The sequence below is a fragment of the Saccostrea cucullata genome, unplaced genomic scaffold (genome assembly GCF_032062105.1).
Source record: "Saccostrea cucullata isolate Sc308-1 unplaced genomic scaffold, CSIRO_AGI_Scuc_v1 ctg38, whole genome shotgun sequence".
NCBI classification, from domain to species: domain Eukaryota; kingdom Metazoa; phylum Mollusca; class Bivalvia; order Ostreida; family Ostreidae; genus Saccostrea; species Saccostrea cuccullata.
In genome coordinates, this window is record NW_026937075.1 from 22,501 (window position 1) to 36,095 (window position 13,595).

At 36.4% G+C, this 13,595-nt stretch overlaps 1 protein-coding gene across 1 annotated transcript; it reads right to left on the minus strand.

Moving 5' to 3' along the window:
• Positions 1-8,388: 8,388 nt before the first annotated feature.
• LOC134247222 (ATP-dependent RNA helicase DDX39A-like) lies at positions 8,389-13,585 on the minus strand. Its single transcript, XM_062729574.1, has 10 exons — positions 13,461-13,585; positions 11,351-11,560; positions 10,820-10,947; positions 10,426-10,702; positions 10,197-10,315; positions 9,580-9,711; positions 9,361-9,470; positions 9,073-9,217; positions 8,832-8,979; positions 8,389-8,703 (listed from the first exon to the last, which is right to left on the minus strand). Exons 2-10 carry the CDS (start codon positions 11,538-11,540, stop codon positions 8,687-8,689), a joined length of 1,266 nt encoding a protein of 421 aa, XP_062585558.1. The 5' UTR covers positions 11,541-11,560; positions 13,461-13,585; the 3' UTR covers positions 8,389-8,686.
• Between the last annotated feature and the right edge of the window lie 10 nt (positions 13,586-13,595).

Consider the following 13,595-nt stretch of genomic DNA (forward strand, 5'->3'; position numbering starts at 1 on the left):
TCCTCAGGTAGTGTAGATTCAAGTTTGTTCAAATCATGACCCCCGGGGCAAGGGTGGGGCCAAAATGGCCGAGCCAAGTTTTGCATAGGAATATATAGGAAATATCTTTAAAAATCCTTCTCAAGAACCACTGGGCCAGGAAAGATGAAACTCATGTGGAATCATCCTCAGGTAGTGTAGATTCAAGTTTGTTCAAATCATGACCCCAGGGGCTAGGGTGGGGCCAAAATGGCCGACCCAAGTTTTACATAGGGATATATAGGGAAACCTTTAAAAATCTTTTCAAGTACTTCAAAGCTATGAGTAGTGATATTTATATGGAATCATCCTCAGGTAGTGTAGATTCTAGTTTGTTCAAATGATGAACGCCTGGAGGGGGGGGGGTAAATTCAAGCCAGATGTGCTCAGGTGAGCGCTGTGGCCCCTGGGCCTCTTGTTTTATTTAATGAAAATTTCGGTATAATTGATAAGTACGCGAACTCCTGTGTTTTCAGAGTGCTGGAGGGAAACAGTGACCTTGAACCAAACTTCTAGATGAGAAATACCGCCTTGTCTGGAGTACAATTTTTTTCTCTTAGTCCAGTCTGGCTTAACAGTTCATGGAGTGAATGTGCATTTATCCTGAACCAATTTGAAGATCACAGTAAAGAAAAGATCTCTGCAAATATAGTAGTGCAATCGAAGTAGAGGACAAATTTTCTCTCCCACTTGGCCCCGTCTGGCTCATAGCTGAGAAACTCAGTTTCTGCAGTACTGTAGCCCACTGGTTGAGAAATGCAAACGGAATCCCTAGACCTATAGATCCAAGCAATGTATAAACAGTCGATGCTGAGCTTTGTTTTTGTCCTCAGCGTGCATAAACTTTTTATATGTTTCACTTCTCAAGAACAACTGAACCAATTTTATTCAAACTTGCCACAAAGTTTCCGTTTGAAGAAGATTTAGATTTATTCAAATGAAGGGCAGTGCCCTCTTCCAAGGGGAGATAATCAAGAAAAGGCAAATTATGGATAGGGTCATTAAAAATCTCGAGAACCACTGGGCCAGAAGACATGTAATAAAATTTTCCAGATGATTGTCAAGAAATGGGAGCTTCCGTCGTCGACGATGGGGGGCTCCTGGCTTGATTTGATCAAATCGTGGCGCCTGGGGATGGGGTCGGCAACAATGGGGGATTAAAATTTTTTACATACATGTAAGAATGTATTTAAGGAATCGCTGTCTATGCACCTTTAAGCAGCTGTAATCGAAGTTTCGGGGTATATAGTTCTTGCCCTTCCGTCTTACTGTCTCTTTGTCCGCAAAAACTGAAACCTACTGAAGCTAATGTTCGTAACTTGCTAAAGCTACTAGTACGGCTTTGATATATACAATGTATCATGAAATGGACTCTCTTTTGGATCCCCTTGACCTTGGAGCTTGACCCATTTTAAAAAAATCAAACTTTAACTTAGGCCCGTAACTTTTGAACAGTTGCATGGTGCAAGGGCTTCCATGCTTCTGATTGCTTCATATGTTTAGTGTGACAAAACCTTTCCAGAATTAATAATATAAGTTTGACCCACTTTAAAAGAAGAGTTAACTTTAGCTGCAGAACTGTAGCTCTCCGAAAAAATGTTTTGACAGACTGGAGAGCTACAGTGCCACACTGTAAAAAATGCGCTTAGAAAATAAACACTTCTATTACGTGTTTTGACCTAAACATGTATAAGATTGTGTTTAACGGCTAAACACTTGGGTCTAAACATGTGTTAGATTGTGTTTAACGGCTAAACACTTAGGTCTAAACGTGTGTTATATCTAAATGATGTTAAGATTTAACACATGTTTAGATATAAGTGTTTAGAAATTGAACACTTTTATGTGAAGTGCAGAGTTATCTTCCCGGAAATGACGCATATATATTCGAATGATAAATAGAGCGGTTATCGAAACAAAGGAAATCCCAATGTTAGCTAAAGAAGATGGATTAAAGGAAGTGAATGCTAATCAAAGTGATAACCATGAAGAGATTGTGAAATGCATTTAAACTGCAACATTACTGCGATAAAAGGTATGTTAACTATTATTTTTATTTTACATAAATTGACCATGATGGGCTACGTAAATAGACATGCGTTTGCACATGTAGCTGTAGATCAAGATTACCTTCGGTTATATTTTGTATTCCTGAAATCTAGAAAGGAGTACATTATATAGAATATCAATAATATCTACAACAGTATCAATACTTAATAGTGGTTATATAGACGAGGTTCAATAAAAGTAGCACAATAATAGCTATCAAGCATGTAAAAAAAAAAAAGGTTCATACAAATTCAGCCAGTGAAAAGCATATTTTAATAAAATTGAATTTTTTTCTTACAGGATATGGTCCACATCGAACTTGAAAGCAAAAATACACGTATCAGAGAAACTGTTGCCATCTCCAAGTCCACAATGGCATGCCATCGTTCTTACATTTTTCAACACTTCTGACTTTCTAGGGGAAACTGAGTTTTGTGAAGTCTGCTGTTCATTATAGCTTTGAACAACCTAAAAATATTCTCAAATAATGACAGTGGATTACCTACTGACGGTCACAGATGAAAACAAATTATGCGTGTGTTGCTCAGTGAAAAATTGCCGGAAGTTAAACTTGAAACAGACACGAGGAATAACTGCTTGCTAATCTGGTTAGAATTAAAACCAGCGTGTAAAAATATAATGTATATTTGATTTAAAATTCTTTATAAAAAATCCATGTTTGAATGTTCATTGAATAAAATTTAAAATGTAAACAATTGTTATTTTTTCAGTTTTCTTGCAGGAAGACAACGAAACATCCAAGTGTTTAATTTGTAAACATGTATCATAACATGTTTTGTAACGTGTTTAAAGTCTAAACATGTAAGTGTTTAGGGTCTAAACACTTTCCGTTACACGTAATGAAATTAAATGTGTTTAGAATTTCAACGCATCAAAAAAAGTGTGACAAGAAAGTGCTTAGGAAAGTGTCTATCATCTAAACACATTTTTTACAGTGCACCCATTGAAGAAAACTGTATATTTATTGCGCACAAAAAAGTGCGCTGTTTCTCGATTTATTTCTCCATGTTTTTAAATGTCATCTCAAAATATTACTAAATGTGTGTTCCTAACATATTCTTTCACTGTTTCCACAACAACGAAAGTCCTTATAATTGTTTGTCTGTCTATCCGTCTGTAAACTTTTCACATTTTCGACTCTTCTCAAGAACCACTGGGTCACACTGTAAAAAATGTGTTTAGATGATAGACACTTTCCTAAGCACTTTCTTGTCACACTTTTTTTGATGCGTTGAAATTCTAAACACATTTAATTTCATTACGTGTAACGGAAAGTGTTTAGACCCTAAACACTTACATGTTTAGACTTTAAACACGTTACAAAACATGTTATGATACATGTTTACAAATTAAACACTTGGATGTTTCGTTGTCTTCCTGCAAGAAAACTGAAAAAATAACAATTGTTTACATTTTAAATTTTATTCAATGAACATTCAAACATGGATTTTTTATAAAGAATTTTAAATCAAATATACATTATATTTTTACACGCTGGTTTTAATTCTAACCAGATTAGCAAGCAATTATTCCTCGTGTCTGTTTCAAGTTTAACTTCCGGCAATTTTTCACTGAGCAACACACGCATAATTTGTTTTCATCTGTGACCGTCAGTAGGTAATCCACTGTCATTATTTGAGAATATTTTTAGGTTGTTCAAAGCTATAATGAACAGCAGACTTCACAAAACTCAGTTTCCCCTAGAAAGTAAGAAGTGTTGAAAAATGTAAGAACGATGGCATGCCATTGTGGACTTGGAGATGGCAACAGTTTCTCTGATACGTGTATTTTTGCTTTCAAGTTCGATGTGGACCATATCCTGTAAGAAAAAAATTCAATTTTATCAAAATATGCTTTTCACTGGCTGGATTTGTATGAACCTTTTTTTTTTTTTTTTTTTTACATGCTTGATAGCTATTATTGTGCTACTTTTATTGAACCTCGTCTGTATAACCACTATTAAGTATTGATACTGTTGTAGATATTATTGATATTCTATATAATGTACTCCTTTCTAGATTTCAGGAATACAAAATATAACCGAAGGTAATCTTGATCTACAGCTGTACATGTGCAAACGCATGTCTATTTACGTAGCCCATCATGGTCAATTTATGTAAAATAAAAATAATAGTTAACATACCTTTTATCGCAGTAATGTTGCAGTTTAAATGCATTTCACAATCTCTTCATGGTTATCACTTTGATTAGCATTCACTTCCTTTAATCCATCTTCTTTAGCTAACATTGGGATTTCCTTTGTTTCGATAACCGCTCTATTTATCATTCGAATATATATGCGTCATTTCCGGGAAGATAACTTTGCACTTCACATAAAAGTGTTCAATTTCTAAACACTTATATCTAAACATGTGTTAAATCTTAACATCATTTAGATATAACACACGTTTAGACCTAAGTGTTTAGCCGTTAAACACAATCTAACACATGTTTAGACCCAAGTGTTTAGCCGTTAAACACAATCTTATACATGTTTAGGTCAAAACACGTAATGGAAGTGTTTATTTTCTAAGCGCATTTTTTACAGTGCAATTTTAACCAAACTTGGTACAAAGCATCCTTGGGTAAAGGAGAATTAAAATGAAGGACCATGTCACCTTCTAAGGGTACATAATCAAGAAAATACAAAAATAGAGAGGGGTCATTAAAGCATCTTCTTCTCAAGAACCACTGGGCCAGAAAAGCTGAAACTTATATGGAAGCACTCTGGGGTTGTGTAGATTCTAAATTGTTCGAATCATGACCTTTAGGATTGTCAAGGTCAAGATAGGTATAATTACAAAGGGGGGAATCTCTTGCATGACAGAATTGCCAAAATTACTCAGATGAGCGATGTGGCCCATGGGCTTCTTGTTTTTAGCTAATCTGAGCCGAAGTCTCAAGTGAGCTTTTCTGACATTTTGTCTGTCGTCTGTCCGTCTAGCTGTCTGTCCGTCCGTTAACTTTTCACATTTTTGACTTCTTCTCAAGAGCCACTGAACCAATTTTAACCAAACTAGGTAAAAAGGATACTTGGGTAAAAGGGGGTTTTAATTGTTAAAATCAAGGGCCAAGTCCCTTCACAAGGGGAGATAATCGGGTGGGGTCATTACAAAATCTTCTCAAGAACCACTGCCATGGGCCAGAAAAGCTAAAACTTATGTGGAAGCATCCTAGGGTAGTGTAGATTCTAAATTGTTCAAATCATAACCCCCGGGGGTAGGGCGGGCCCACAATAAGGAATCAAAATTTTACATAGAAATATATAGGAAAAAACTTTAAAGATCTTCTCAAGAACCACTGGGCCAGAAAAGCAGAGACTTATTTGGTAGCACCCTTGCGTAGTGTAGATTTTCAATTGTCCAAATTATGACCCATGTGGTAAGGTGGGGTCACAATAAGAATTACGGGGGGTGGTGGTGGTAAAGAACAGCATATGGTCAAAGCTACTCAGATGAGCGATGTGGCCCATGGGCCTCTAGCTTTAAACATATTTTTTGAACAGTAAATGGTAGGGCTTAAAATATTTCACACGTGTATTTTTATGGCAATGTCCTTCCCTTGGTTTTTAGCTCTACTCGTCAGAGACCAGAAGAGCTTATGTGAAATTCATCCGTCCGTTTTGCTGTCCGTCTTTCTATACACAAATTTTAAAAACACTACTTCTACAGTCTGATTTCAGTATAAATTGGCATTTCAATATAACTTGGCACACAAGCAGGCTACACTAAGAAAACTTTCATAAATCACAAATTTTGATTTTGCCGAACGGATTAAAAATGTAAAAGTAGAAATTTTTCGGAAGTCTTTCTAAACGCTATTAGTCGCCCGCGTGGTGCAGTGGTTAGAGCGTCTACTCTCAAGTCGGGACGTAATTAAGGACTGGATCCTTACGTCGCGGGTTCGAATCCCACTGTGGGACGCGGAGACCAGTTCTTTGGATGAGACCGTATAAACCGAGGTCCTATATCGCAGTAGTTACTGGCACGAAAAAAGTCCCTCACTGCGCAACGGCCCCGAGTGCCGAGCATAGCACAAAAGCAGCTCTCCATCGGCAAGTAGTGGCGTCTCCAGTCTCCACATGAGTGAAAAATTCTCGAGAGGGACGTTAAACAATTACAATCAATCTAAACGGTATTACAGTTTGGCCTGATTTCATCAAAACTTGGCACACAAGTAGACCTCTACATTCTTTTAATATTGTTATTTGATTTCAATTAATGGTGTTGCCAATTGCCATTGTTACTAAAAATAGAATTTTCTGTGAAATTCTTTTTGAAAGGCTACTCCTGCTACAGTCTTACGCCGACTGCCAAAAACAAGAGGCCCACGGGCCTTATAGGTCACCTGAGCATTATGCAACAACTTTCCAGTTACAGTGTATTGAATTTGATTCATGTTTTAAGCCAGATGCTATATGGCATTCACAATTTTGAAAGAGGCACCATTGATCATCATAACAATACACTTAACAGTTGTTTAGCTTGGTAACTGAATACCCATACACAGGGTAGGGGAACAAAAAGGCACTCCAAGTAATCAGTAATATTCAGCAATAATCAGTAGTGCCCCTTACATGGTGACATAAACCCCTGACCCTAGGTCCAAACATTGCACAAATTATTAAAATGCACCCTTAAAATTGCCTATCAAAAAAAATTAAATGTTTTATAAATACAAAGGAGCAGATTTCAAACAATAAATTAATTTTCAGTATATAAGCAGAGCCCCTCCCCCACCCAACCCCTGACCCTGGGGCCTTAAAACACACAATTCTGCAAGATTAGGGCCCTTGCTCATCATAACTATATAGGTTGTTCATCCGCTTCATACCCAGAGACAGAGAAGAAAATTTAATGAATTTTCACTATATAATCAATAGAACCCCAGCCTAACACCAGAACCCTTGACCCTGGGACCATAAAATTCAAAATTTTTGTTGAGGCACTCTTGCTCATCATTACTATGCACTTAGTAAGTTTATTTAATACCTAGGAGCAGAGAAGAAGATTTTCAAAGAATTCATGTATTTTCACTATATAATCAATAGAGCCCCCCCCCCCCAACACCAGAACCCTTGACCCTGGGGCCATAAAATTCACAATTTTGGTAGAGGCACTCTTGCTTATCACAACTATGCACTTAATTAGTTTATTTGATACCAAGGAGCAGAGAAAAAGATTTTCAAAGAATTCATGTATTTTCACTATATAATCAATAGAGCCCCCCCCCCTCCCCAACACCAGAACCCTTGACCCTGGGGCCATAAAATTCACAATTTTGGTAAGAGCACTCTTGCTTATCATAACTATGCACTTAGTTAGTTTATTTCATACCTAGGAGCAGAGAAGAAGATTTTCAAAGAATTCATGTATTTTCACTATATAATCAATAGAGCCCCCCACCCAACACCAGAACCCTTGACCCTGGGGCCATAAAATTCACAATTTTGGTAGAGGCACTCTTTCTTATCATAACTATGCACTTAGTTAGTTTATTTAATACCTAGGAGCAGAGAAGAAGATTTTCAAAGAATTCATGTATTTTCTCTATATAATCAATAGAGGCCCGCCCTAACTCCACAACCCCTGACCTTGGGGCCATAAAATTCACAATTTTGGTAGAGGCTTTCCTGCTCATCATAACTATGTACTTAGTTACTTTATTTAATACCCAGGAGCAAAGAAGAAGATTTTTAAAGAAATAATACATTTTCACTATATACTTATTTAGCCCCGCCCTAGCACAAGTACTCCTCACCCCAGGGCCATGAATTTCACAATTTTGGTAGAAGACTCATTGCTGATTACAATCATGCAAACAGTTTGACTGCTTGATGTACAGGTGTAGAGAAGAAGATTTTTAAAGATTGCATTAATTTTAGTGGTTTTGGCCCCACCCCCCAGGCCCCAGGGGGGCAGGGATCATGATATTCAAAATTTTTGTTCCCCTTCACCCATAGATACTTTGTGCCAAATTTGGTTGAAATTAGTGCAGTGGTTGCAGAGAAGAAGCTGAAAAATGGTCAAAAGTTTACGACCGATTGACGACGAACGACGTACGACGAACGACGTACGACGGCGGACGAAAACAGATAGCAATAGGTCACCTGAGTGACTCAGGTGACCTAAAAAGAGAAATCAAGGATCGTTATTCTATTTATTGCTGTTGCAAAGTTTGAGGCCCGATCAAGGTGCTTCTTTTCTCTTGTTATAAATTCAGTCAGTCGTAAGAGTTAGTCTCTTGACAGAGACTTCTGGTTTATACTATACAGTCTAATTGAGCGGAAACGAAGAAAAAGACGAATAGAGATGATTTATTTACATAAACATATTGTGCCATTTCAGTGATTATTAATGGTACAAATGTACAACAGTTCTACCAAATATTAATGCCAAAAATAGCATTCATTACTACATTGACAATATAGGTATATATCTATTAAATATATTTATAAGTACATGTACACGTCTTTATAAATCTGACATATATATACAATGTTTTGTGTCACTTTCGTATTTCACAAACTTTAACCGACTTCTTCCAAGTAGAAAATAATTCCACAGACACAGTTCTTCAAATAATGCCTCGGCGCATTTCATGCTGTGTCGTTCACTGAAAAAAATAAAGCAAAACCTCATAAAAAGGAATAAATATGAACATTGTCAATTTTCAACCAAGGCAAAGCTAATAATTTTCACATTTACAAATACAATCAACACACGAGAAACTAAAGAACCTACAATACGAAGAAATGTCGATCTCCTCTGGCATCTTCTCAATTCCTACAGAAAATCGGCTTTGTACCGAATTCATCACTGTAGCATCTGAAGGACCAGATACAAATGTTATGGCCAGTCCTTTTGTTCCAAATCGGCCTGCTCGACCCACCTGAAAATATATTGTAAACATGACACCGAGTCCGACATTGGGTTTGATTTACAAATAGTGTTTGAAGCATAAAATTTCAGTGAAATTGTGTACCCTGTGGAGGTACGAGTCCGAATCTTCTGGTGTGTCGTAATTGATGACGATATTAACTCGTTCAATGTCCATTCCACGGCCAAATAAGTTTGTAGCCACAAGTATTCTCTTTTGAAAATCTTTGAACTGTTGATACCGTGCCAGTCTGCAAAACGTAAAAATTCTTTACTTTAAAAATTCACAACTAATGTATTTTAGGTATATTCGAATTTGTATGTCATAAATATTGATATATTTTCTAATATACAAAAAAATGAAGAAAAACAATCTTCATCGTGTAACATCCACCTTTCAGTTTGTTCCATAGCTCTGTGAATGGTCAGGACGGGGAAATTCTGACTCTGTAGAACCTCAGCTAAAGTCTGACATCTGACGACAGTACTCACGAAGATGATAACCTAGTACGAAACGGGACCAAAGCTCATTTCACATGTATTTGAAGAGATCGATGACGGCATGTACTTCTGAATTACACATATTATGCATCCTAAAAACAATCAAGGATACCTGGTTGAATTCAAGCAGGTCTAACAAATCACAAAGTTTTCTGGTCTTTTCATTTTCTTCCATTGTAAGGTAATATTGCTGTAGTCCGTGGAGTGTAAGGTTTGATTCGTCGTCAATGGTAACTTCTACTGGCTACAAATAGGAACATACACGTGCACTAGTCCATGATGGCACCTTTTCCATCCGACTGTCATCAAAGGGCCATCAGGAACAACAATTACTTGATGGAATTTCATGGGGGAAAATCATCTCCAAATACAATGTCATCGATGACGCCCAGATCAATATCCACGATATTATTGGTTAAAACACTAAACAAAGCCAGTTCCTGTCACATGTTAACTTGGCAAGTGCAAGGAAATCTATTTATCTTTTCATGACGAATTTAAGAGTTTCACTGACTATGTGGCATTTCACAATACCGGTATGCAAATACATAAATATTCTCTTCTCTATTACGTTAAAAATTACAGAATAAGAATTAAACAACGACATTCACATAGTTTCACAACTGATATAAATAAATACAGTAGTCCATATACACAAAATTTTAAGCACAAACTAAAGATACATATTGTTTCAAAGAACAGAAATACAACTGAGGAGGAAATAATTACGTCATTCATAAATCGCCTGCACACAGTTCTGAGGTCCTTGTTGAGTGTGGCACTGAACATCAATACTTGTTTGTCACAGGGCGATTTCATGAAGATGGCCTGCACGTCTTTCCTCATCCCTGCAATAGATTCATAATTTCTTCTTAAAAATCTACACTACATGACACAAAAAGTTTGTCCAAACCAATATGAATCCTATCGATAAATCACATCAATCAGTGTCGTTCACCATGTTCCTTGAGGACTTGGTCACACTCGTCGACAATGAAATAACGGAGTTTGTCAAGATTAAGTTTCTGTTTCTGCACCAGAGCAAGCAGACGACCAGGGGTTCCCACGACAACGGTCGGCTGCTTCCTGGCCAGGACCTCTTCGTCCTTCTTAATGGAAAGACCGCCAAAAAACACCGCAACTTTTATCTCTGGCATGAACTTGGAAAAGGTTTGGTATTCATCGGCAATCTGGTAGGCAAGTTCCCTTGTGTGTGCAATGGCTAGTACTAAAACCTGGAATTTTAATAAGAAACAAGTTATATGCCTTCATCTGACAGTATGATGATTGAGTACACGAAGTCTAATTTGGGCATCCTTCTAAAGTAAAGATCTTTGTTCGTCTAAACTTACATTGTCACACGACTCTTTGATTTGCTGGAGCGTTGAGAGGACAAAAACAGCTGTCTTCCCCATTCCTGATTTTGCCTGACACAGAACGTCCATTGACAGGATGGCTTGAGGTATACATTCGTGTTGCACTGAAAAATACTAAAAGTTCAAGCATCCGAGATGCATACAACAAAATATACAATGCACTTGCTCCACAGCTGCAAAACTTGAATTCTTCAGCACATTTGATATTTTCCCCCAGACTATTGCTTCTCGGTCCTTGAATTCCTTTCTTCATTGTGTACAAATTTCAGGAACCCAACAAAACTTCTTATTTTGTTAGAAAGCAAGACTTGAGTCGTCCTTTTCCTGTATTTATAACCAAAGGGTTATAACGACCTCTTTCCTTAAATTTGACGTAGAAAGCCGCATAAGGAAGGTAATCAAAAGTGCGCTGTCCCTTTGTAACGATGTTTAACTTCTTGGAATCTCAATCCATCATGCCTCCAAAACATCATCTATCCATACAAAAAGTCCAGTCTGGAGTTTTACCTTGAGACGGGTGTTCGTAACCTCGGTCTTTGATGGCTCTCAGGAGTTCTGGCCTCAGAAGAAAATCTCGAAATCCAGAACTGTGTATGGACGTGTATCTGTCTTGTGATTCTTGTGCTGGCTTCACGATCTCTGAACGATCACACTCCATCTCTTCTTCATAGTCAGGAATAAAAGCTTCAGAGGACATGATTATAAAACAGGTCTAACCTGAAAAAAAGAAAAAAAATTACCTGCGAAAAAAATGTCCATACGCTTAGGTTGTTTAACTTTTAAGTAATAATTCATTAAACACGTGTGTATTAATGCGACAACTCATGCAATATAGGATTAAACGTTCTTTTTTCAGAATTTATCGATGTGTAAACTCTGCCTTTTTACTCACAAACTTTACATAAAAGTGCGAAGTGCACTTTTATGTAAAGTTTGTGAGTAAAAAGGCAGAGTTTACACATCGATAAATTCTGAAAAAAGAACGTTTAATTCTTATAATTCCAATTACGAATTTTTTAAATCATTAAAATTATTTCCCTTTGAGGCCGCCATACAATCCGTTATTTTGTACGGCGTAGGAATACTTTATGTCGCAAAGAAACGTATACAAGATGAATATCGATAAAATCCATCTTAAATTGTCAAAACAATCAATAAATAAGCTTAAAAAAAACTCATTGAATGTTGTTTAACTCAACAAATATCGTAAATACGCGTATTCTCCAGAATAATTCGTCCTTGACCATGGCCATGTTGACATTTTTAAAACAACAACGTCATAACGAAAGATGCAGACCGACGACGTCCTCGATTTGCTCTGGTTCGGTCAAAGATTTGGGGAGAATATGGGATCTGTAGGATGTAAACATATGAATTTGATGCTAAAAAGGCAAGAGTCTGAGGTACGTTTCTTTTCCCTATCACAACGATAGGCCTACCAGCTGAGCTGATATGGAACGTCGAGAAAATGACAGCATGATCAGGGATTTTTTAAAATTCACACTCGTGATCCGACAGCGACATAAACATAATATTCCCGTCTGTCAGTCCTGTTTATCTCCTTTTCATTCATTCATTCGATCATTCATTCATTCTTTCATTCATTTTTATTTCAAGTTTCTTGTAATCATAATTTAGCTAAAACGGACTACTTAAAGTAGTTCTAATTGAAGAATTCATCGATGTGTAAACTTTTTCTTGAATTTGTTTTCGTCCAATCAAAACACAGGGAATCAATAAATAAAATTAAGATTGGAATTATTGCAGCATGCATGTAATAAACTCTGTGGAAGGGTCCTTTTGCCAAGTGAATTTAATGTTGTCTGGCGTAGAAAAAATATCGTGTCCTCGATGCACTTGGTCGCCCCTCCAAGATCTAGCTGGTAGCCCCGTAAATGTTGGACTGCCATAACTGATTATTATTTTGAATGAAAATATCTACATAAAATGAGGCTTATTATGAACAGTTAATACCGGTAGTTTCCTTAATAATTTAATAATACATCGGAACATACTAAAGACCTGATATACTAAGGACCTGATATTTTGACCTGATGAAAAAAAAATCAATTTAAACTTTCCATTTCATATTTTTGAGGGAAAATTATTGATGATAATAGTTGAAACTACATTAAATTACATTTTTAGTGGATAATTTGTAGATTATTTTGCTATATATCAAGGTATATTCACAAAACTTGATGACCTGATAATTTTGAATGACCTGATATCTCTACTTTTAAGACCTGATATTCTTAAATGAAATAGAATTGCTGCAAATATTCAAATTTTAAAAGGTTTAACTGTTTTATTTTTTTGAAAATATGTAGTAATAATATAATAATAAATCAGTCATTTAAATCCATCAAGTCATTCAGAAATATCAGGTCATCAAAAAATATCAGGTCTTTAGTAGGAAATCATCAGGTCATTTCAAAATCCTTTTTTTTCCCCCATAAATTGCTGCAAACATTTTCTTCTCAAAACCTTTTAAAGTGTTTCATCTTTCTAAAAGAATTATTTAATATATCAGGTCATTTAAAACAATCCCTTACAAGTCATTTATAAAAATAAAGAAAAACAACATATGAACATATAGTTATAATAATCCCCTTACCTCCGCAGATAAAATGCATATAATGCGTATTTTACTTCTTGAGAGTATAAATATCACAGGTATTGCACAACCCCTTGAAATCGGAAAATCCCATGGATAAAAATAAATGATTACAACATCCGGCACCTGTTCGTC